Source organism: Schistocerca piceifrons, chromosome 4 (genome assembly GCF_021461385.2).
Source record: "Schistocerca piceifrons isolate TAMUIC-IGC-003096 chromosome 4, iqSchPice1.1, whole genome shotgun sequence".
NCBI lineage: Eukaryota > Metazoa > Arthropoda > Insecta > Orthoptera > Acrididae > Schistocerca > Schistocerca piceifrons.
The window spans coordinates 656,010,839-656,037,302 of NC_060141.1; the positions used below are offsets into that span (position 1 = coordinate 656,010,839).

The 26,464-nt window shown below is 42.9% G+C and overlaps 1 protein-coding gene across 2 annotated transcripts in view; it reads right to left on the reverse strand.

The window, feature by feature from the left end:
• Positions 1–26,464, reverse strand: part of LOC124795023 (neurotrimin-like) — a 388,376-nt gene that overhangs the window by 100,801 nt on the left and 261,111 nt on the right. For both annotated transcript variants that reach the window (XM_047258789.1, XM_047258790.1), the window contains exon 6: positions 9,097–9,174. In XM_047258789.1, the coding sequence (XP_047114745.1) occupies positions 9,097–9,174 (78 nt within the window). The remainder of the gene's footprint in view (positions 1–9,096; positions 9,175–26,464) is intronic.

Sequence of the window (26,464 nt, forward strand, 5' to 3'; positions counted from 1 at the left end):
AGTGATTACTGTGGTTACGTCTTTGGAGATTTTAAGCTTGGACATGATGGTATATTTCTTTTCGCGGAGCGTGGTAGATGGAAGCAGCTTTCGGTTCTGTAGTACCGGTGTGCCGAGTCAAGGGATTGCTATGTGGTAGGCGTTCTGAGTATTACGTGTGGAAGGGAGTGTGCTACTTTGAACTGACATCACTGATTCCTTGTTATCACTGTGTCTTGCCGCAAACTCATGAGCGATATAATTGGTCTTTACCTTGTGGCCCTCTAATCAATACAGAACTTTCATAACGGAACGGACGTTGTTCGTGGTTGTTTGCCTATTGGGTTAGCACGTATACTGTGATGCAAGTATACAGTTTACAGTACGGTGATGTGGGGACTAGGTTATAGTGAGTTTTTGGTATCAAATAATTTTCACCTAACTGTGCAGCGGTGACTGTGTCATCAGACCTCATGCGCATTTTCCCGTACCATTCCGGGCAGCAGAAGCTGTGTCGTATAGATATCTCTTTCGGATGAACGTTGAGTATGGTAACTACCTGTTATCTGTGTGGACAGTAAATAGAAAGGCCCGACAAGTTGGGTTGGGTTGAGTTGGGTTGTTTGGTGGAAGAGACCAAACAGCGAGGTCATCGGTCTCATTGGATTAGGGAAGGAAGTCCGCCGTGCCCTTTCAAAGGAACCATCTCGGCGTTTTGCTTGGAGCGATTTAGGGAAGTCATGGAAAACCTAATTCAGGATGGTCGGACGCGAGATTGAACCGTCGTCCTCTCGAATGCGAGTCCAGTGTGCTAGCCTGACAAGTAACGGCGGTTAGATGAGAGGAAATGTACTACGCTGATGACAACAGATGCGACATTTCGCCAATCTTTGCAAGTTGTGTAAACTTTTTGACATCATGATGATCGTTGTATCCTATATTAATGTGCTTTTAGATGTATTAATGCATGAATGAGACTGCAGTTTGGGATTTTAGTACTGCTATTACTGGTATTAAGGTAAATTTTTCAAATGAGAGTTGAGGGGGCCCTCTACAGAAAATTATAGAGATGCGTGGATGTAGAAAAACTGCAAGTATATGAAGGGTTCGCACCAAAATCTGTGTGAATAATTGCCAGCTGCGCTCATTTCGGAGCCATATATGTCCTGTTAGTATTATAGGGTTGTTATCACTGTGAGATGCGGGATAACTTTTATGTTTGGAAATAACTGTTAGGGATCCAGTGTGGTATTGCTTTCGAATTTAGGTGGAGTTGAAGCACCATGAAATATGTCTTCCTCTAATTGAGTATTGATCGTAAGCTATTCCTACTCGGGAATTTAATGGTATATTTTCTGTGACGGTTTTTTGACGAATTTAGTAACATATTACTGAAGGTAATTTTTGTGTTTTAGTTAATGCACTCTGTACTCATTTTCTGAGTTCGATTTGAGTAGCTGAAGTTCCACGCACATTATGCCATTGACGATGTGGATAAATGTATTATCTGAAAGCAGTTCCTTCGTTGTTACCATCGATATAAAGAAATACCAACTTTGCGAAAACTACACAGCTTTTGTTACACGGAAATGAAAGTCAAGGCTAGGAAGAAAACTCCTAGAAAAACTGTCTCCGGGATTTAGTTCTAAAATCTGCTAAAATAAATACGTTATGCACGAGCGAGAGGACATAGTGAAAAAAAGGACTACTACATTACATTAGGTTGTTACAGATGAATGAGGTGTCAGAATCAAAGCAGCCAGTGGTTTACTTAGATGAAACTGATTCATACACATTACACCGTAAATAAATGATGTCATAGTAACAACGTGCGAGGAGTATTGTCTAAAAGAAGTCCCTTGAGCGTTTAATTGTTGTGTATGGAGGCTGTGATATGGGTTTCAATACGGGTTCACTTCTCAGGAATGACTCAAAAACCAAAATGTTAGAATCTCGCTGAGATATGGACCATCAAGTTTTTCTTCATTCATTTGAGGAGTATCATATTTTCTCTCTGTTTGACAAAACAACATATAGAAATGTGGAAATATTTTCTTAACCCGCAAAACCAACTCGCGACTACCCTATTATCCTTTACAGCAGGCTACTTTGTAAATTATTATATCCACTTTCTCTTACTGGCAAGCGCTGTTGTACTCAACCATTTGCAGTGACAGAAGATTCCGTAACCCACAAAAGAAGGGGAGGGATTGAGTTCTTGAAACCATTTGTAAGGTGGTAGACAAGTAAAAAAGTTAATACGATTATGAAATGACGTGGCAAAGGATTACGAATAAAATAAATACAAGTACTGGAAAAAAAAGTGTGAAGCTTTTCTCATAAAGACTTAAAAATAAAAATTCCAAACCACAGGAAGGGTTAGAATGTGCAATCTCGTACTAGGCACAAACACATCTTAACTCTCTACGCTACGCTACCGCTCAGAATCTATTAAGTTGCTTTAATGCATCGCGCAAACTACCTTTTTGTTGCTCACTTGTAATGTCTATAGCCATTAGGAATGTTTCTAGCTATTGTTAGTAAATATCCAAAACGTCTGATTACAGTAAGGTTCAGTTAGTGACCATGTCAGAATTATTTTCCATAACGTGCGTGATCTGGCGGGAGTAATGAAACGATTTCGCATGGATAAGATTTTTAAACATTTCCACTTGACCGATCTCCTCTCTCCCTTAAAACAGAAAAAAAACATCTTCTAAGGGCCGGCCTGCGTGGCTGAGCGGTTCTAGGCGCTACAGTTTGGAACCGCGCGACCGCTACGGTCGCAGGTTCGAATCCTGCCTCGGGCATGGATGCGTGTGATGTCCTTAGGTTAGTTAGGTTTAAGTAGTTCTAAGTTCTAGGGGACTGATGACCACAGACGTGGTGCTCAGAGTCATTTCAACCATCTGCGAAGGCGCTCATAATCTCACGTCACAGAGCTCATTAAATCGGAACAGCAGATTTAGATCATGCATATGTGTTAGACAAGTGACACTGAGAATCCGATATTTGATCCGGTTAGCAAAATAGATTCGGGCTTAACATGTAAACACGACAGCGAACATCGCATTCGGGTTTTGAAATTAGATTTTCGTCTTCCACAAACTGTGCCGACAGCAAACGTGGTGATGACGTTCGGCGTGCGACACAGCTCCAAATGTAAGAATGCTGGAGTGTTCGACAACATTACTTCCCTGTTTCGTGGGTGTGAACACTACATTGCTGTCACCGCGGCGAGATTACCGTTTTGTTTTGCCGAGTAATGCTTCAGCGCTCCGTTTCTGTGGGAGTGTGGCAATCGAGCAATTGTACAACATTAGTATCACGAGTGAAAGTGATTCAAATGGCTCTGAGCACTATGGGACTTAACATCTGAGTTCATCAGTCCCCTAGAACTGAGAACTACTTAAACCTAATTAACCTAAGAACATCACACACATTCATGCCCGAGGCAGGATTCGAACCTGCGACCGTAGCGGTCGCGCGGTTCCAGACTGAAGCGCCTGGAATATCACGATGTGAATGCGTTTCGTAAATCCAGAATTTAATCAGTATATGTACTTATGTTTCCACATCCGCTGTGAAATAGGAGACGATTGAAATCAGAGTCCCAATGGAGCTTTACGAGTCTGTCAGAAATTAAAATTTATTAAGTGATTGGAACTGGTCAGTTTGGTCTCTTACACCATTATAAAGTCTAATATAAAAAAAAGATATGTACATGTGATGCATATAGCCGTATACCAACACATCAGTTGTAACATTTAGCCGGCCGGTGTGGCCGAGCGGTTCTAGGCGCTACAGTCTGGATCCGCGTGACCGCTACGGTCGCAGGTTCGAATCCTGCCTCAGGCGTGGATGTGTGTGATGTCCTTAGGTTAGTTAGGTTTAAGTAGTTCTAAGCTCTAGGAGACTTATGACCTGAGATGTTAAGTCCCATAGTGCTCAGAGCCATTTGAACCATTTTTTTTTGTAACATTTAAATACCCCAATGTATTCACTGCTTTTAATGTTGCTACTTACATTTTGCTATACTCCTGTATACATAAGTTGTATACGTTATTTCTTTAGGTATCACTTGACAATAGACTGTACGAGTATAACTTGTCAGCAGTAATCCTTAATTACAACTTGGCTGTCGAAATTACTGTAAGCTTAATCCATAGCCCTTATTATACATAGACATTGTTGCTACTATGTAGTCTCTGTTTTTCGGCGTTCTCTTCTGAGCGAGAGTGAAACAGTGGATATTTTAGCAACATTCTACTCCTGTTACCTTTAAGTAGACGTGGGTTTCTGCAATTTACTACTACCTTACTTCACACATAATTGTCCTAGGTGACTGGAATTCGGTAGTAGGAAAAATAAGAGAAGAAAAAATAGAAGAATATGGACTGGCGGAACGGAATGAGAGAGAATACCGTCTGGTAGAGCTTTGCACGGATCATAATTTAATCATGGCTAACACTTGGTTTGAGTATGATGACGGAGACCTGGAGATACCGCAACGTTTCAGATTGATGATAGAATGGCGAGGCAAAGATTTTAAACTGTAAGACATATTCACAGATGTACACTCTGACCACAATTTATTGCTTGTGAACTTCAGATTAAAAGTTGTGACATTGTAAAAAAGGTAGGAAATTAAAGGCGATGAGGTTGCGATGAGTAGAATGAACAAAGGAGAAAATACAAAAACGCAATATCTGCAAGGTTCTTTACCAAAGAGTAAAAGACAAAATTAGATTCATATTCTTTTACTGGACGTTTTGCATCATGTTGGGTACTCATGAGCGTACTGAATTTTTTGTTATGAATATATCTAACACGCTCACATGTGAAGTGAATGTATCTATCAGTTAATCTAGTAATGGAGCTGAAAATAAGTGGTGTTACATTTTTGCTTAAACATAAGTGAGCTACGTACAGTTCTTGATTGACGGTTTCTTTTCAGCGCACTTGGACTTGTATTATTGATTCACCCAAAGTCTTTCTGTGTACATCTTGATACGAGGCACAAGGTTGGATTTGGCTTTCATTCAATGCGAGAAGTTATTCTACACCTGAGGTAGCACTTGTACTTTACGCGCTCAGTTATTTAAACAAGCTTTATTTTCCGGCGTAAGAGTCGCAGGACGTACACTTTCACCTCATATGACGAAACTGTCAGCAGTTTGTTCCATAGGACTTGCAACGTAGTGTAAGTCAGCGAGTGACATATTTATAAGGAATATCTAGGCCCGCCTCTGTGTGATGTTAAATTTTATTGCTCTCACTTTCACTACAGATCTGTTTCGGCTAAACTGCCGTTATTGGCTGACTTGTGGTACAATGTGGGTTATTTTCATTATACATTTTTATACAACAGCCGTACACTGAACATGAATTGCTACTTACTTATATATCGTCCAGATGGATTGACATGCAACTGTATTTTGACTGACGTTCTATATTTCCTAAATTAAGGTATTAATTAATTTGTTATGAAAGTAATTTGAGAGCTTTGCAGGTACGATGTCGTATGTTTACAAGTATAAGCACCCTTATACGGATGATGTATACATTATTTTGTTGCCCGTATGTCTATGGCTGCTGTAAGTTCATAGTAGCCTATGTTTATAGCGATCATAAAAAAATGTGTGTGAAATCTTATGGGACTTAAGTGCGAAGGCCATCAGTCCCTAAACTTACACACTTGTTGTTGTTGTGGTCTTCAGTCCTGGGACTGGTTTGGTGCAGCTCTCCATGCTACCCTATCCTGTGCAAGCTTCTTCATCTCCCAGTACCTACTGCAACCTACGCCCTTCTGAATCTGCTTAGTGTATTCATCTCTTGGACTCCCACTACGATTTTTACCCTCCACGCTGCCCTCCAATGCTAAATTTGTGATCCCTTGATGCCTCAGAGCATGTCCTAATAACCAGTCCCTTCTTTTTGTCAAGTTGTACCACAAACTCCTCTTCTCCCCAATTCTATTCAATACCTCCTCATTAGTTATGTGATCTACCCATCTAATCTTCAGCATTCTTCTGTAGCACCACATTTCGAAAGCTTCTATTCTCTTCTTGTCCAAACTATTCGTCGTCCATGTTTCACTTCCATACATAGCTACACTCCATACAAATACTTTCAGAAACGACTTCCTGACACTTAAATCTATACTCGATGTTAACAAATTTCTCTTCTTCAGAAACGCTTTACTTGCCATTGCCAATCTACATCTTATATCTTCTCTACTTCTACCATCTTACACACTACTGAACCTAAATTATCCTAAGGACAACACACACACACCCATGCCCGAGGGAGGACTCGAACCTCCACCAGGACCAGCCGCACAGTCCACAACTGCAGCGCCGTAGACCGCTCGGCTAATCCCGCGCGGCTATATCGATCATAGCTGCTATTAGTTCATACGTGGTTATGGGGTACGCATTATTTGACTTGTATGCTGTTAACTTCTAATTTCGATAATTTTTCGTAAATTATAACATTCTTAAAATCACATTTATCCTCGTAAGCTCAGGAGCTCAGACAGAGCAGGCGTAAGCGACCTTTACGAGACAAGATTATCGTTTGTTGGTGCATCTAAGCTAAGCCTGAGAAGGGACTGAAGGAACTTCTTGTTCGAGAGAATCTTTGATTGGATGTTGAGGGTATGCTGTTGACACAGACTCGACCACGGCACTGCAGTTTCAGGCAAATTGTGACGTTAGGTGGGGACACGCCCGTAACACTGCCCGAAATTTATATCACTACTTGAAAGACATAAATTTCTTTCAACGGTTGTCATTTATTTCAATTTTCACCTGTGCGTCCATTCTCAACTAGAGCGATTAACTTTTGACGTTCGGGTTTCTTCGCCTGTCACCTCTCGAATTCACTATGCTCCAAATATGGAAGCCAAAATTTAGAATACAGCAAAAACCGCTGAGGATCTCGGACAACTAATACCAGTTGATAAGACTGGTAGACGAGTCGCCGAACTCACACTCGGATCGGAGCCGCGTGGCGAATCAGCCTGGGGGCGTATCCGTCCGACTGACAGGTTGTCCGTATGGTCGTACGACTACGGCCGACCGGTGAAGCTCGTCCACTGCTGGCGAGCAAAATCAGACACATTGCCGGTCGCCACTTTGTCGTGAGGCAACAGAAGTGGAGACCTGTGTGATTTGACCATTCTCAGAGCCAAAACTTGGACCCATACAAATTGCTTTCTACAGGAATCTTTCTCTAAGACTCGACAAGTGATAGAATGTGCATTTGAAATAATGACTGGTGAATGGGGACTGCTGGAAAAAAAAAAGAATTAAGGCGATAAGCCTGATAATGTTGACATTATACTCTAATGTAAATGCTTGTTGCACAGCTTCGTAACTGAAATGGAGGGGAAACAACCAGCAGCTGTATTCACTTGCCCTCTAACACAATCGACAGAAATAGTTTCTGAGCGAGAACCGTGGTGTCAGTGCAGTGCATTACATCCGAGAGAAATTTATTTCGTTCTTTTTCCCAGGGCAAATGTACGAATGAAAGCGGTTTGAATACTTTGGCGGCTAGTAGTTACATAGCATCAACGTTTGGTTGAAGGTGTTCTTCTCAGATTTGATTTTAAATACCATTTTTAGACTTTTTTAAACAGTCCTATGGAATGGAGTACTGGCAGTCGTTCCGACGTACAAAAAGAGCAGATTATTAAATCTTCCACACTCGATACGCCTCCTGTTTTCAACTATAGTTTCCTCTGTAAATCGCGGTGGTAATATGACTTACTTTGCATATTGTAGTGACCTATTGTCCTTCATAAGACTTATAAGCTTCTCTACGTCCGTGGTTGGCAATTCAGTCTGAAACACACCCACACACAGCAGGCGCTCGCTTGCAGCTACAATGTTCGACCAATCCCATTGTGGTGGGATTCGTCGGTCAGTCGGCCGTGTGTAGCCGTTTGCGATCGACTTGATCGTGTGCACTTGACGCGTGAATGTGCCGCAATATGTCGTGGAACTAATCGGTTGCTTTCGGTCATATACGGCCGTCCAAATAATCAGACGGATACGGTTCGAGCGGACGCTCAGTCTCAACGACTGTGGGCTGGCACACCGACCAGGCTGAGTATCGTTTCTTGGCGGTTTTCCACCGTCATTTAAGCAAATGCAGGGCTAGTCCCCAACTCAGAAAATGCGACGCACTAATCTTTACTTACCAGCCTACATATGCCGTCCTTTCAGAAAACTTAAAAATGTTTCCTATTACTGCAACTGTAGATTCATGGTTCTTCTTGTGTAGCTTTGCAAACAAGTGGCTCCGTTTACTACCGAATGTGACTACCGCAAAAAAAAAAAAAAAAAAAAAAAAAAAAGGCTCTGAGCACTATGGGAATTAACTTCTGGGGTCATCAGCCCCCTAGAACTTAGAACTACTTAAACCTAACTAACCTAAGGACATCACACACATCCCTGCCCGAGGCAGGATTCGAACTTGCGACCGTAGCGGTCGCGCGGTTCTAGACTGTAGCGCCTAGAACCGCTCGGCCACCCTGGCCGGCGCCAGAAGTAAGATTATTCATATTTTAAATGACAATTTAGCTAATGATCATCCCAAAAATTTTGAGTATACTGTCATTATTTCAGAACAGTAAAGACGTCCTAAAGCCAAAAACGTGTTCAGCTGATGTACTCTAACTTCCATTAGTTGTAATCAGCGAATATTAGCCTTGATTACCTACCACGTTTGGTGATATCATTGTTGAGATTTCAACTAATTTCAGTGCCAATACGATGCTCCTTAGATTCTAACTACATTATTGCTGTATTTGCAGAGGAAAATCTTTCATTGAATTGACGTCTTAAAAATAAAGAATAACAGTTCTTCACAAAGCATTTTCTTCAGCAATTCTACATTTGTAGATTCTGATAAAGCTATAATACGCGTGCTTTAAAATATTATGAGCTCTTCATGATATAATTGTAAAATTCATCATATTTAGTATACGGCGAAGACTACTATGAAACCAAACAAATGGTATGACATTCCCAGATATTATCTACCTTCGCATTTCACCGATAGTGGTAGAGCACTAAGAACATTTAGGAATCTAAATTTGTACTTTACCTTTCTCTGGTGGTCGAATGGTGAAAGAAACTTCTGTCGTCGTCGTTGATTTGTAGGCCGTGGACGGTTGTGGAATAGCTGCGAACACATAAGAAAACCCAGAGTATATCAGCGCGTGTTAGTGATTTGTTTGAATGATTTTAACGTTGTACATCGTAACTACATTAGTCTGACAATCAATTACACGCAGCCAGAAGCTCTCTTAGATATCTTTTCAGTGACATTAGCGTAATTACGTATTATCATAATTATTAAAATATCTCTCAATGAAATTATAAGGAAAGAATACATTAAGCTCTTGCAAAGAGCTACCAGACTCTACCTGTTTCCTGAAACGTTTATTTCTGTGGAAAAAAATCGTTTTTCTCTTGTTCTCAGTAGGACCTTTGAGTTCTTCGGCAATTTACTGTTATTTCCTATTATTAACTTTCCTTACAACCCAGAATCACGTATCATATTTGCATTTTTCTATCAGCACCGTTACATCCTCTTCGGGCATTGCGCAGTGATTTCTGTGGGCACGATGTAAAGTGGCAGTTACAATCCTAATACGCCGAAGACTATTCGAATCATAAATTCAAAAATCTTTACTTATTGACGATCCACCCTGTTTGTTAGAAAGTTACACAAAACCGTTCTTGCATATTATTGGTTTCATACTCTTTCGGTTGCGTACAGTGGTCGACCAACGGTTACTTTCAAGAAGACGGATACATCACTTAGATAGGTAGCTCGATCATTTGATGAAAAGGGAGTGAACCGAATTGGAGAGACAGCTTTGAGGTATTAGCACAGTTGGTATTATTTAATGAAAAGAAGGGATGAGTTGTTTAGGCACATCCAGAGACATTATGGAATAGCTGATTTACTGTCGGATTTTTTATTATGGAGACTAGAGTTTCGGCTTTAATTGCAAGCAAACCAATGGACCCATCGAAAAATGAGTTATATCATATTTTACTTCTTTTATTCTGGGTTAGGCTATATGGTACATTTTGGTTTTAAAGTTCATCATACATGTATGTTTAATTTAGATTGTAGAAAGGATTGTCCGGTTATCAGCGTCTTCGCTACAAACTGCTTACTTCAGAACTATATAGGTTAATGTATTTGCCCGACGTTAATAAAATTGAATAGGTTATAGGCCTATATATTGGTAGTGTAAATATCAAGTTAAAGAGTTTTTCACTCATCCACAAAGAAGTACTTACGACTTTTGTGAAGTATCTATTTCTCAGTGTAGGATAAACGTATAACAGAAAGCGTGGATTTGTTTTGAAGGTCTCTTTTGTGGTTGTAAGAGGGTACAGCCACTGTGACTGCATTGAGTGGTACGGATTTTTATAAACAGTGATATTTGGACTGGTTCTGTGAGTGCTGTACCTAGCGATTAATAGCGTGCACAGGTGAAAATGACTGCGTCGTTGCCGCGAACTGCCGTGCTGTTGGAAAACGGTTTGTCTGTCACTGGCAACGTAGCACCTGATTCCGCCAGTGTGCCCACAGCATCCACGGTCCAGCATGCACATAATCAGTCTTTCACTATTTCTAAAATCCGTATCACACTGTATGGTCACATTGGCTGTACCTTCTTTCAGTTACAAAGGAGACCTTCAAAACAAACCGTCGCTTTCTTGTGTGTATGTCGTCGGTGAGAGGAAAAGTTACTTTAGAAAAATAATAACTTTTTTTTACTGAGAGGGGGTGGGGGTGGGGTTGAAAAATTCTGCAACTTGAGATTTTCTCTACCAATAAATGTGCCTATAACCTATAAAAATTTCGTTAACATCGGACAAATACATTTCAACCTATTTTGTTCTGAAATGAGCTGTTCGTAGCGAAGACGCCGGAAACCGGACAATCATTACTACCAACAAAATAAAAAAAATATATATATTTCACTTTAAAACCAAATTTATCCATACAGGGCTGCACAGAATAAAACATGAAAAAAATTTGTATAACTCAATTTGTGATAGGCCTTAGTGGTTCGGTTGTAATCAAAGCTTAAACTGAAGTCTCCGTAATAGAAAATCCGGTAGTAGTTACGGAGGTATGTGTGAAAGATGAAGACTAAGCTTCAGTAAGCAGCTTCAAGTGGACGTAGGATGTAGGCTACAGTAGTTATGTAGACCTGAAGAGACTTGCTACATCTACATGGTTGTTCTGCAATTCTCACTTAAGTGTTTGTTGTGGGATTTATATAAGCACTTTTCGACTATTTCTCGGTATTTTAACTTTCGGTAACAACGAACAACCAAATGTTTTATGTGATCTCTAACGGTCATGTCTCCCTATGTAGGTGGAAGTCAACAAATTATTTTGACATTCTGACTAAAAATTTCATGAATAGATCTCACCGCAACAAAAAACGCCTTTGTTTTAATGATTCCCACCCCAACTCGCTTATAATATCTGTGGCACTCTCCCATCTATTTCACAACAACACAAAGAGAGCTACCCTTCTCTGAAATTTTTCGATGCCCATCGTGAGTCCCGTCTCGCAAGGATGCCGTATTGCGCAGCAATACTGCAAAGGAGAACAGACAAGCGTAGTGTGGGCAGTCTCTTTAGTAGATTTGTTGCATCTTCTGCCAATAAAACGTAGGTATTTAAGTGAATTTACAACCTCCAGATTTGTGTTATCATTTTTTTATTGTCATTTAATCGAAATGTCTTGTATAAATTATCATTAATTCCTTTCGATCTTCTGATGTATTCAACAGACGGTAAACGACAGCACCATATCCAAACAACGTTGGAGTGCTGCTCAGAATTGCTCCTAATTTATTTATATAAAATTCAATAGAGGGTTTATAGCACTTCCATGAGGAACCCAAGATATCACATCCGTTTCACTCGATGACTTTTCGTCATTGCATCAAATCACGAATCCACTCGGCAGAACTGAGACAATACTCCATAGACACATAATCTGATTAAGAACAGAACTCTATCAAAAGCCTTCTATAAATTTAGAAATATGGAATCATTTCGAGAATCCCTGTCCATACCATTTTTACTTTATGCGGATAAAAGCCTGCTGGTTTCACAGGAATGTTTTTCGGAATCCATGCTGGTTATGTGTTAATTGTTTAACTTCGAGATATTTTATAACGCTGGTACTCAGTACATGCTTAAAAATGCTGCTACAAATCGATACCACAGTCACTAATATGAGTCTATAATTCAGCGGACTATTTCTCTCTCCTTCTTTGAGTTTTGGTGTGACCTATGCAACTTTCTAGTCTTTCGGAGCGAATATTTCGTCTAGCGAGCGGTTGTCTATGAGTACTAACAACAGAGCATTGATATCAGCGTACCCCGAAAGGAACCTTTGTCGTATATACAGTGCTTGCAGAAAGTTTACGGATTGCTCAAAATTTCGTTGAATTCGCATGTGTCCCTAAAGCCACAGCGTTTCAGTCAATGTTCCACTTGATATTCAAGAACATCTTAATTACGGGTTTTCAGTTTACATTCCACAGCTCGTGCTCTAATACGTTTTGAGATGGAATGTTTTTCCGTTTTGTTAACGTGATTAAAAATAGGCCTGCATTTATGACTAAATTCTTTTCTCGGAAAGTGTTGGTCCTACTGCTGTTCCATTACAGTACAGCAATCGTAAAAACAAGAATACAGCCCGAAAAAAAAATTTTCTATTCATTTGGTCACCTCCCACGCTTTTTACATGGTAATTTCGATGGCAAAATACGCGATAACTCCCGATTGGTAACACTTAAACCTTTTGTGACTGCGGATCCATCGCAGACAATAAATGCAGAAAACACCTGTGCAGTCACAACAGGTGTAAGTATTGCCAAAGGGAACTTACCGCAGAACAAATCTGCTCAACTTTGCCACCGAATTTACAAGGGAAAATATTTGTTCGAGGTGTGACCAAACGAACAGTAATTTCTTTCCCAGGCTGTTTTATTATTTTACGAGTGCCATGCTGTAGTAAAATAGGAGTACAAATTTCATAGCTGTAGGAGTTACATTTTCCTAGAAAGAAAACGTTTTAGTCGGAAAAGTAGTGTTTTTCTTAGCCCTCTTTACAAAACGGGAAACAGTACAGCAGTGATGCTTTAACTAAAAACCGATAGTTAACATGCCTGGTAACATCGAATTTGACTGAAATGCTGTTACGCTAGGAACAAATGCGGATTCTACAAAATGGAGACCAGCACCTAAACTTTCTGCAAGCACTGTACTCTGGACCTCAAGAAACGACTTTATTAACTGAATTAATTTGTTTCTTTACACTGAGGGTATTTACTTCGAAATTACGCTTGTTGGCAGCTGCTCTTGATGAAAACTTGTCGTGACAAGCTAGCGTCGAAAGTTGACCACAAAAGTAACAACGACAACGCGAGTTTATTATGTTAAGGAAACATTTATTATAGTTTAAATCTTTAGGTTGATGTGGAATTCGTTCACAGCTTTTACGCAATGTCTAAAGATGGTCATTTCTGCTTATGATTGTTAAAATTATATTATTTATTTATTGCAATTATTTCAGTTTACGTCTGCAGATACAAGATGACACAGAAAAATGGGACCATTTGAAATGCGCAGCGACAGCCAGCTCGAAACAGTCTCTCCATTTAGTAGTCATGGATCATTGGAACGGTCAACAAAGTGCTTCTGACTTTAAAACATATTACGAGGACAGTGATAGTTTGGAAAGCGCGTATAGAGAGTTCCGACGTTTTTTCAAGTCCGGGCGTCATAGTCAGGATTCCTAGAAACACACTTTAAAAAGTTTGATTAAAAGTTTTAAAGATACTGGATCTGCTCACAAACGTGACAATGTTCGCCGAATTCTGTATGCTGATTACAAATTTCATTGGTACAGGTTGCAGATAGTGCAACAAATGAAGAGGAACGATTACCGGTTGAGATTAAAGTTCTATGAGCAAACTATGACAAACATAAACAAGGACGACTGAATTACGGACAAGCTGTGGACGTACGATGAGGCCCACTTTCGTCTCAGGAGTTTCGTGAATAAGCAGACGACCGTTATTGAGCAGACAGCAACCCTAACACAGACCGTAACTCGGCAGAAATGTGACAGTATCTGGTGCAGTTTCGTCGCACGGCGTCATCGGACCTTACTTTTTCGAAAATGAAGAGCGCACCACGGTGATGGTCACTTCAGATCGGTATGTTGCAAACATTTTTTGCACTTGCATTGAACAACATTCTTAAACTTCACGAAACCAGTTTCTAACAGGATGTATTTATCGTGTACGGTTATTTTACAAATTTTATGAATATTTAAGTATTGTATGCTGTTACGTTGAAACGAAGGGAATCAGTCGGAGCTGATGCAGCCAGTGAGCAAGCGCGTCGGACAGATCAAAGTACAGTGTCAGAGACGAAATGATGAGGTAGACGCTCGTCAGCGAAGGGAATTCTCTGACAGAATAATTATTGTTTTGAATTAAATGTAACGTGCCCGCTGAATTATTTAACTTTGACTGTGGTATGAAGCTTTGCAGTATAAAGCCGTGTACCGAATTTATGGAGATTCAAGTACATTATTGGGCGCCATTGGAAAAGAACTGCTAATTTGATGGAATTGCTGAGAGATAGACAACTTGAAGCCAATTTTATGCTGTTTATGGGACATGTAATCAAAAAAGGTTCGTGAAAACAATAATTTATCCATTTCACGCGATTCTATACAGTGTTGCGTATGCTTTGTCTAGGTGGGATAGCCTGCAAATAATTACGCGGTCTGAAGTTAAATGTATAAATCGACATTTTGTTAAAGTTTTCCGTTGACTCGATTCCGCCGCAGCCAAATGCCTACATAGGAGTTCGTCATGCACTACGACGACCCGTAGTTTCATGCACGCCGTATGAATAATTATCATAAAATAAAATTACAGGAATGCCCGAAATTTCAGAGACGAGAAGTAAGCTGATTGATCTACACAAGAAAGTGATGGTCGGTTTGTGTGGATGAAAGTGCGACGATCAGATTAATTATTCAGACTGACGATTTTCTTAGTGATCGAATCTTTGAAATGAATGCTTAATTACTGCTGTGTGGCGAGTGACTGAATCTATATAATTTATATTTAGCTCCTAAAGGTTATTTATTTTACTAGTAAACACATTCTTGCCTTAACGACAGGAGTTAACGAAGACATTCGGAAACTTGTTTTGTGCGGAAATATATCATTCCAGACCAAGCAGACTCTGTCAGTGTATAAACACCACTTATTCAAGGTACTAGAGAGTCTTTCCGCACATAGTTAGGTGATCACAATTACACGACCATAAAGTAAATGTATAGTGGCACCTACCAGTACACAGTCACACAACTAACAACATCATGCTATAACGGTAAGAACAATATAAAGGCAATCAATGACAGCTGTGTGAGAATTGTTCGGTAACGTTTGTCATCTCAAGATTCAGTGACAATCCCTGGCTCCAAAGGCTACTGCATTTGTGTGTTTGCGATTTTTTTTCTTGTGAGCCTACCATAAGAGTCGGGCCTACACGGCTGGACCAAGAACACCGGATGAACTGAAACAAAGAATTCAAGACGAAATTCGCAGTACCGCAGCTGAGACGTTGCAGCACTCAGAGAGGAACCTCAAGATCAGACCGAAGGCAGAGGAGGACGCCATGTGCAGGGTGTGATTTTCCAACGTCGTTAATTTGGATTACTGTCTCCTAAAAACCAAGCTGTAGTGGTTCAAATGCTGTCAGTACAGTATTTTGTTGGATTTTTCTACTTTTATTGCGCGTTTCAGAAGTTACCGTTTTTCTGCGTCACCTCGTAATACTCGACGTTGCAAACACAATTAAAAAATGAAAAACAAAGGTTTTACAGCTGTGATACGAAAATCTCTGAACAGTCCTCAAACGTCTCGTGTCAGGTTTCGTGCAGCAGCGTTCCTCAACGTAGCACCGTGTAGGCAAACGTGGATCGGATGAGCTCTGCAAATATCGTCCTGCAGTGACGGGACGCGGGGAGCTGCATTTGTCACTGTCAGTTCCCGACCCACGAGTATTCGTCCCATTGTTTCAGCCGAGCTCCCATGCCACCCTGCAACCCCGGGACCGCTAATAAATCACCGCCGAGGGCTTCTTCGCGGTAGCATTAGCGCTGGCGGAGTACCCGAAGCAAACACAGTCGCTTCCTCCCGGAGGGTCCTCAATGCCCGGGCACTCAACACCGCTACTTGCCAGGTCTTCTACCCCCTCCAAGGGCCGGAGCACTTCGGAGGACGACACCCTTGCGGCGTCCATCCGGCTCGCGACACAGAAAGCATTCGGTTCTCCTCTCTCTTTACATTCAAACCCGTTTTTTCTGCAACACGAGTTCAGAAATCGCGGAGTGGGAGGGGGGACGGTAGGGTGGCGGTTGTGATGCCGGGGGTTGAAATGGAAAAGAACGCACAGGATCGTAACAGGAAGTCGACGGCGCCGAAAATGAATGGGCGAAGACAAATGGCTGGGACGGCTGCGGCTGAAAAGCCGCGGTGGCGGTGGCAGTGAATGCTGGCTATTGATCGCCAGGGACTCCTTTTGACGACGACGCATTGACCGATTGCCCCCAGCCGAGTCGTCTTTCTTCCTCACTAGCTGACTCCGCCACGCTGCCGTGCAAGCCGACGCCGAGACTGTTCTCTATTTTTGTGTTGACTCTCTTTCCCTTTCAGGCAGATTCTTTGCCAGCAACGACTGGTTTCTCAATCCGGTGTCATTGATCACGAAGTGAACTACTGGCTAGATGCTCAAGTAAGTCCAGGATTAGCGTTTACAGAAGCTAACTGGCGGTGCAACAGGGGTAGAAAAGAGCCTGAGGCTAAATTGAAGAAAGACGAAAATTGTAAGCAGCAGCAGAAGTAACATAAAATTGGTGACCAAGAAGTAGACTAAGAGACAGAATTTTCCTAACTTGGAAGTATAATAACCCATGATGGGCGAAGCAAGCAGGACATAAACAGTAGATTAGAACAGTGGAATAAGGCTAAAGGAACCCTGCTTGTATCAAATACGAAATACCTTCATCTGAGGAAGAAACTCTTGCAGTGTACGTTTCGAGCACAGTGTTGCATGGTAGTGAATCACGGAGGGTGTGAAAATCCGGAAAGAAGACATGATGATGATGATAATGATGGTGATGATGATCGATTTGTAGGGTGCTCAACTGCGCGGTCATCGGCGCCCGTACAAAGTCCAAATTTTTACACAGTCCAATTTTCACACACTCCAATCTAGCCACTGTGGCGAATGATGATGATGAAATGATGAGGCTAACACAAACACCCCATCCCCGGGCAGAGAGAATCGAACCCAGACCCTGTGATTCAGAGGCGACAACTAGACCACGAGCTCTGGATGGGAAGAAGAGAAGCGAAGCGTATGAGATGTGGTGCTGTAGAATGATGTTGAAAATTCGGTGGACTGGTAAGCTGAGGAATGAGGTGGTTCTGCGCAGGTTAAACGAAGCGACGAACATACGGAAATCATTTACAAGGAAAAGAATCGACACACGTAGCGGGGTAGCGCAGTGGTTGACACTGGACTCGCATTCGGGAGGATGATCATTCAAACTCGCGTCCGTCCATCCTGATTTAGGTTTTCCGTGATTTCCCTAAATCGCTTAAGGCAAATACTATGAAAGGCACGGCAGATTTCCTTCTCCATCCGTCCTAATGTGATCTTGTGATCCGTCTCTAATGATCTCGTTGTTGACAGGATGTTAAACACTAATCTCCTACTCCTCCTCCCCCTCCTCCTCCTCCTCCTCCTCAAGAAGTGCAAGCGTGATAAGGCACGTGTTAAAACCTCAGGGAATAATTTTCATCGTGCTAGTGCAGTGGTTTCCAACCTTTCTGAGACTATTTCCCCTGAGTGCAATCAGACATTAGCTGTACGTAGCGTTCCTCCCTCCCTCCCCCCTGCCACGGGAGGGTAGCCGCGCGGTCTAGGGGGCCTTGCCACGGTTCGCGCGGCTCCCTCCGTCGGAGGTTCGAGTCCTCCCTCGGGAGTAAGTGTGTGTGTTGTCATTAGCGTAAGTTACTTTAAGTTAGATTAAGTAGTGTCTAAGCCTAGAGACCGATGACCTCAGAAGTTTGGTCCCATAGAAGCTTACCACAGATTTCCAATTCCCCCCCTCCCCCCTCCCCTCGAATTAACCATCAACAACATTGGCGCCTAAGTAAATTTTAGCATTAAAAAGAATATTATTTGAACATTTTCATTATTAAAATGATAGAAGATAAATGATGATCAGTTTTTCTGGGTGTTTCATTAAAAAGCAAACTAATGAGTCAATGAATTAGTCGATAATGCTCCTTTCTAGTAACCTATTCTCTGTACATCGTGAATGCTACATACAGTTAGTTCTCAGAAAATAATGCGAACTATCCACATGGTGGGTAGACACTTGGTACTAAACATGCTTCCTCTGCACCACTCGTGTCCCATGCGACACTCACTTCACCCACACTCTACACCCCCATTTAAAACCAATCAAATTAAAATGTGTGCATTAAACTTAGACCTACTATTCGTAAGTAACTTGACTGCTGGACTCCTTACTTTTGAACTGGCAGAAATTGATAGATCTCAGTTTTTGATTCCTTTGCGTCTGGCAACTGCCACCACCACCACTACTTCTACAACTAATTCTAATAGTCATAATAATAAAAATAGTAACGTGTAAGCCCTATAGTAGTGTAGTAACTACACGCAATTGCTGTTGTGTTGCCAATTAGTTCGTTCATTGTTACGAAGCGAACAATTAAGGAGTTTCTGGTATAGTGTAGGAACTACATACAACTAGCAGCAGGCATTTTCATCAAATTTTTAAACACCTGAGATGTATATGTCTCAATTTCATTGTTCCAGAAGCATGGTACAAAGCAGAAAGCATGTGTGTAGTGCATGGACTATGTGAGAAAAGTTTTGTTGATAGATTGGTTTCACAAGCTATAAGCTACAGCACATTGTGTCAAGCGGTAATTCCAGTATTTCAGAAAAAAAACTGTTGATAGTAACTTATGTGAGCAATATTACAGTGCCACGAAATCGTGATAATAACTATGATATTTCAAATCAAATTCAGTTTCGTCACAGAGACAGAACTGAACCCTTTTATTTTCACCTCTCAGAAAATTATATTTTGCCCCTCAGCGGTTAATTAATCCCAGATCAGAAACCACTGTTCTAGAAGGAGCTGTAGAGAGTAAAAACTGCAGGGGAGAACAGAGCTTGGAATATTTGCAACAAATAACTGTTAATGTTCTGTACAAATGCTATTCTGAAATGAAGAGGTTGGCAGTAGCCACGAGTTTGTGGCAGGTTGCATCAAACCAGCCAGAAGACTGAGATCACAAAAAAACGATGGTATTTATGAAGTTTGGTCTATTACCGCGGAAAAAACAAGTTTACGTAATTATTATTACTATTAGACTTCTTCTTTTGGTACATGTCTCGAGTCGCTGTACAGTACCACTGCACGTCGCTAGGGGTGCTAAAAGGAAATAAAACAAAATGTCGCAACCTTTTGATAGTGGGTGTATTGTGCGGTAATTAGTTTTCGGCAAGAGTAGAAATATCGCAGTTGTGTTGGGCGAATCCAGATGATTTCCTTATACGTCTGGCTTGGTGTGACACGGCTGACAATTTACTCAGCTGCCGAAAACTAATCACCGCACGATTTTGTTTTCGGTCCTCTAGCTGCGTAATGCCGCACTGTTGCACAGCAGTTTGAGTGCGCACAAGGACTGCAGACATGCACCAAAACACACAAAAAAGCGTTATCTGTTTACCTTTTTTTTGTTTTTGTTTTTGGAGGTGATAATTAAAAGTTTAACTAACCCTCCTAGGAATTGGCGAACTTTTCTTACATGAAATAAGAGATACAAAACTTCTTTCCAGACTTTTCTGCAGCCTGTATGCAAAGCAGCGCGATTCCGATTCGGATATATCAGCACAGACATTTAGAGACGCGATTACTGTGTCATTTTCAAGAGCGTGTAGCCGACGTTATTTCCAAATGCTTCCAAACAGGACCAGCATGCTGTTAGTGTTTTCCCGTCCGCCGAGGGACATACACGGATAGACATCCACAGGACGGTTTTCTATAACGTCGATGGATATTTGGCGGTGTAGAAAAATAGTAATTAGCAATCTTGCCAGATGACACGTAAATGCAGAACTAGAGTCCGAGCAAGTAACAATTTCACCGAGCTGGGTGGCTTGATGGGAAGGCGCTGGATTTGTATTTGAAAAGAAGCCAGTTCAAATCTCCGTTTGGCCATTCCAATTTCCATAATTTCTTATTATCGTTTAAGACGAATGCCGGAATGACTCCCCTCCAGAGAGCTCACTATTCTTTGGTGAGTACGTGCTTGGCTACCATGGGGCCCTAGCATTTGCAGCACTTCTATGCTGCAAACCTACACTTCATCTATCTGTTACACCCTCTGACTTTCCTGTTTGGACCTGATTCGCGATTTTGGTCTTGATATTGAGTTTCACTCCCAGCGCCATCTTCACTTTCCATCAACGCTTACGTGGTCCCCATTATTGAGTTTGATTGCCATCCTTTCCAAATTTTACAAAAGTGCATGTCGGGCAGCGATGGTCACCCATTGCCATGCATGCTCCGCCTCTATGCCCTTCCAACCCGGCACCCTTCCCTCATGTTGCTGTAGCACGCCCAGAATCCAGCACAGTAGCCATCCCGTTGAAGGGGAGGGAGGGATTGTCAAATATCTGCACGAATGGTAGCCTCCTAACCATGCAGGCATTTTCCTGTTGATGTGTGTGCTGCACCCTCCCCATGTGTGCCGTGGGATATAAGCCTGTCATGACGGGGATACGGGGACTCCCAGCAATGTATTATTGGCTCGATAGCTGTTGCTGTGGCTGTGTGGCGCCCATGGGGAGTGGCACCATGGCAGATAGTTCGTACACGAAATGGCAAACTTTTTCCTGCCCGTGGTCACACAGCCCCAGCTGTCTCTTCAAATGGAAAGTCCTCGTTATGATGCAACAAAGTACGACCCCAACACGTTCCCTTCACCGGCCACGCCATGGGAGAAACGCAGGACAAGACAACAAGCAGCAAAATCCCCCCCCCCCCTCCAATAGCTGGTCTGTACTAGGACTGATGGGAACACATTTTTGGCCACAAAGTCTTTATTTTTTGTGGAACACATTGAAGACAAATACAGGGAAGTTGCAGCTATCTCTAAGACGAAGAGAAACTCCCTCCTGATTAATACATCATCTCCTACGTGATCACAGGCGCTGCTCTCTTGTGAAACTTTGGATGACATTCCTGTGACTATCATTCTTCACAAGAGTTTAAATATGGTCCAAGAAGTCATTTTTCACTGTTATCTTCTTTTACTATCAGACAATTCACTGCGGGTCATCTTCGAGTGACAGGGTGCGCACTTCATCCGTCATGTCTGTAGGGACCAAGGGAAAACAGAGTTGCTACAGGGGCCTTCATCTTGGTTTTCGAGGGTGATATGTTGCCTTGAGAAGTTCAAGATGAAGGTCTGACATTGCGACGTGAAACCCTGTGTTCCTCCTCCCTTGAGATGCTTCAGGTGTATGAAGTTCTGACATACATGTTCCCATTACACTGCTGCCGCTGTCTGCAGGGATTGTGGATGTTCGCTGCAAGCAAATGTTCCTTGTGCCCCACTCCCCATCTGTGTAAACTGACGCGAGCTCAGTCTCTCTGCTTATCAGATTCCTCCATTTTTAAGCATAAGAAGAGAATCCAGGAGTATAAGATCCTGGACAACCTCACATACAGGAGGCCAGAAAAAGAACGAGCATATGAATCCCAAACAAATGACACAGTATTGTGCTACAGCTGCAACGTCATCGCCTTCTCTGTCGCTGGTGCATTCCTCTGCTGTGCCTCTTACGGTGGGCTCTCGTAGCCACCCTCTGATACCTGCCCCCAAGACAGTTGGGAGTCCTTCTGTTGCTTCCACTGCACCCACTCCAGGAGTACTGGCTCCCCACCTGCCAGGGACACCAGTCCCCATCCCCAGCTGGAGGTCCATCATCCTCTCCCTGCTTTCACAGTTCCTATTGGTCTACCGCCAGATGCCACCCATTGACTGAAGGAACCACAAGGTTGCTGGCCGACACACTTGTCTTCTTCCTCTGCCCCTGAAACCAGTTCATGGACAGGTTCCCAGTCTTTGTCTTCTAAGGAGAAGGACAAGAAGGACAAAAAGAAGTCCTCTGAGGGAAATTCCAGAGGGCCCCACGCCACCAGACTTGGCATGTACTGCTTCTGTGCCACAGGTGGAGAACCTAGTAACTCCTGAGACATCTTATCTCGCCTGAGAATGTGCCACAGAACCTGTTTTTAGTTGAACTCCTCTCATTTCAACTGGTGTCAGTACCTGACTCTGTGTCATAATCCCCCCCCCCCCGCCCCCCACTGGTTGCTTCATGCCCCCACAGTGTTAGACGGTTTGATCCTCCAGTGCAACTGTAACAAATTTTATTCTGTTTTGCCATACAGGAAATGTCATTTCCAGCAGCTCGAACGCCTGCCCATATGTAATGTTTTTCTCCCTTTCAGTGATTTCATGTCCCAGAATGTACTGCTGCATTGCTCGCTGGCCATGGTAAAGATATCGACACTTTACTGTCACAGCTCTATTTTCTCCTGTTGAGCTCTGGTGCGCCCACACTCTTCAGTGTGGTGCACAGAACTTATTCGACCATTGATCTCTCCTTTTGTAGCCTTGGTCTTCTACAATCTATCCACTGGAGGGCTCACAATGTCCTGACTGGTAGTGACCACTTCCCAATATTACTGTCCCTCCTTCAGCACTGCTCCTTTGGACATGCACGCAGATTGGTTCTCTGTAATGCTGACTGGGGTGGGTTCATGTTTGCTGTCGTCCTTAGCTCCCCTTTGCAAGGCAGTATCGATGTGCTGTTCAGCATACAACAGCAGCCATTCTTTTGGCAGCCAACCAAGCCAGCCTTTCTTCGGGATTCCCCTGTTGAAAGACAGTGCTGTGGTGGCCCCAGACATTGCTGTGGCTGTTAGAGATCATAAGTGTGCTTTCCAACACAATAAGCATCACTCTTCACTGGAGCATCTTACTGTCTTTAAATGGCTCCATGCCTGCATCTGCTACCCCATAAAACAATGAAAGCAAAAATTCTGGGAATTGCACATTTCCACCATTGGATCACGTACCTCTCCATCACAGGTATGAGTGAAGATGAGACTACTGTGAAGCTTCCAGTCCACTGCAGGTGCACAAAGTCTTTCTTTAGATAGTGTCATTTACACTGATCCAGACACTGAGCATTCTGCTCTTGCTTCTGCACCTGAGAACAACCACCTCAGCTTCTGGCTCATTAAACAAAGGCTAGAGTGAAAGTGCCTATCTCTTACTGCCCATCACCTGGAGACATATAATGCTCAATTCATGGGAACTCCCCAGTGCCACAGCCCATTGCCCTGATACAGCCCCAGAGCCAGACTGCATTCACAACCAAACGCTGAAACTTTTCTGTCGACTGTCAGTGTCACATCCTTGCCCTCTTTAATCGGATCTGGAATGAGGGTGAGCTCCCATGTCAGTGGCGAGAAAGCACAATAGTTCTGGTACTGAAACTGGGTAATAACCGCTAGGGATGGACAGTTATTTCCCAGCCAGCCTTACAGATGCTCTCTATAAGTTGCTCAAATGCATGGTGAGTAAGTGGTTTTGTTGGGTCCTTGAGTCTTGGGGCCTCAGGGTAGTTTTCACGAAGGCTGTTCCACTGATGGCAATTTATTTCACGTGGAGTCCACCATATGGATGGCCTGCACTTGTTCAGCACCTCATCACTGTCTTTTTCGCCCTACAGAAGGCTTATGAGATGACTTGGCATCACCACATCCTTGCTACCTTACATGAGTAAGGTCTCTGGAGTTCACTCACTACTTTTGTCAAGAACTTCTGTTCCAGTTTTAAGTGGGTGCTTCACTCAGTCCCCCCATGTCCAGGAGAGTAGACTTTTGTAGGGCTCTGCACTAATCATCCTCCTCTCTCTGGTGGGCATCAGTGATCTAGTGGCAGGGGTTTTCGGTAACACCCTCATAAATGCCGATGATTTTGCTGTTATTATTGCTCCTGCAGTAATGATGTTGCTGAGTGTCACCTCTAGGGCGCCATAAGAAACGTGCAGTCATGGGCTCTCACCCATTGCTTTCGGTTTTCAGCCACTAAGACTCATGTCAGTCACTTCTGTGGCTGTCATACTGCCCACCCACACTCCGAACTTTACCTAGACGATCAATTACTTCTTGCAGTTGAGAGGCACCGCCGTTTGGAACTGGTCTTCCATTTCCAGCTGACGTGACTTCTCTGCATTTGCCAACTGAAGCGAAAGTGCTGGCGACACCTCAATACACTAACTACCTCAGTAAGACTGTCTGTGTTACAGTTTGCTCTACCCTTTTGCGGCTCTGCAAACCCCAGATTCTGTTGCATCTTCATTATGGTAGCCCAGCATATGGTACAGCATTATCCTCAACATTTTGGGTACTGGACACCATTCATCATTGTGGGGTCGAACCTGTGACAGGAGTCTTCCCAACAAGGCCTGTGAACAGCCTAATAATCGTGGCTGGAGTCCCTCCATTACCAATCAGGCGCCAACAACAGCCGCTGAACTATGCTATATGCATTCATAGTTTCTCTGAACATACTGACTACTATGACCTTTTCTCTGGAAGGGAGCTCCACCTTCCACTACAGCGAGCCAGAACTGAGTTTACAATTGTTGCATGCCTCCAGTGTCACTGATTGGAACTGCAACTTTCTCAACTATCGCCTCTCGTCAGGGAGACATCGCATCTGCCCCCATGGTTTGCGCAATGTCTTCAAATTGGTCTCAAAGTCTCCTTTGGTCCAAGAGATTCCGTGGACCCCACGATTTTTCGCTGCCTAATCTTGTCTGTCCTTGAGACAGATCCTGGTTCAGAATTGGTATTCACTGTGGGCTGAATGAAGATGCTTTGCATATAAGCACACAAAGTGCAGGAAACTACACTGTCTGCCAAACAGCTGCAGTATCTTTACTGCTGGACTGATGGACATTAAACTAACCCTTAGCCATGTTCTTTCTTTCACTAGCAAGAGCGCCCTAATCTGAAGTGGCTCCCTTAGCAGGATATAGACCCAGGTATCCATGAACTTTTCTCTAAATCCGTCAAGATGGAGGGCCAGTCGTTTTCGTTTGGACCTCTGGTCATGTTGGGATTTTGGGAAATGAACGAATTGACTGGCTGGCTGAGCTGGTCACCAAGATGCCGATTCTGGAAATGGGGGCCCCAGAACTGGATCTTCAGTAATTTATATGCCGTCGATTGTTGGAAGTCTGGAACTCAGAATGATCTGCCCTAATCTCCCCAAACAAACTGAGGACAATTAAGGAGACCATGGCCATGTGTAAGTCTTCCACCATGCAGTCTTCTCGCTGGAAATCCACCATCCTCTGCTGCCCCTTCACATTTGGCTGTCCTATGGCTAGACACTCCAATGTGAGGATCCCCCTCACCGCCGATGTGGAGCCCACATGACAATGGCCCACTTGCTCATAGACTGTACCTTAATCTTTCTGGTGCTACCAGACGACGCCAAAGTGGCTGATTTGGCGTTACATTTTGCCTGTGAATGTTGTTTCTATTCTTCTATTGATCCTATAATGTAGGGCTTTTTGGCCTCATTGACTGCCTAAAGGGTTGATGGGACACCCCTCTCCTCCTCCCCCCCCCCCCCCCCCACACCCGTCCCCCAGGTGTCCCTTGTTGGCCTTTGGTGGGTGGCCCAACCTGGTCACCTTTTTATTCCCTTTACTCTTTTTCATTTCTTGGTTTTAACGCCTTCTCTTGACAGATCTTTCAACGACTTGTCTGTGCTGTCGTTTTTCTCGGGTGTTGTGTTATACTTAGGCTTTCCAGGATTTGCCTTTCGATTCCTTCCTTTGGCGACCACTCCTGGTTTGCCACTTAACGCATGAACGGACTGAAGACCTTGCAGTTTATGCCCTTCATTTCAAATTAACCACATGGAAGGTTTCTTTCAGAAGGGCACGAATGATTATATTCCTCAATCTGAACTTGTGCTGAATCTCTAATGACCACGCCGTCGATGAGACGTTGCGACCAAAACTTCCTTTCTGGGAACATCTCTGAAAAAAAATGACTTAGTGAATAAACAGTGCCGACTGGCTGGAAAACAAATGAAGAAAATTCTCGATCCAAAGTGGATCTAGTGATTCGGATATTATAGTCCAGGGTTCCACAGCGAGTGTGCTAGTTTCGAGGCATCCCGTCAGGCAT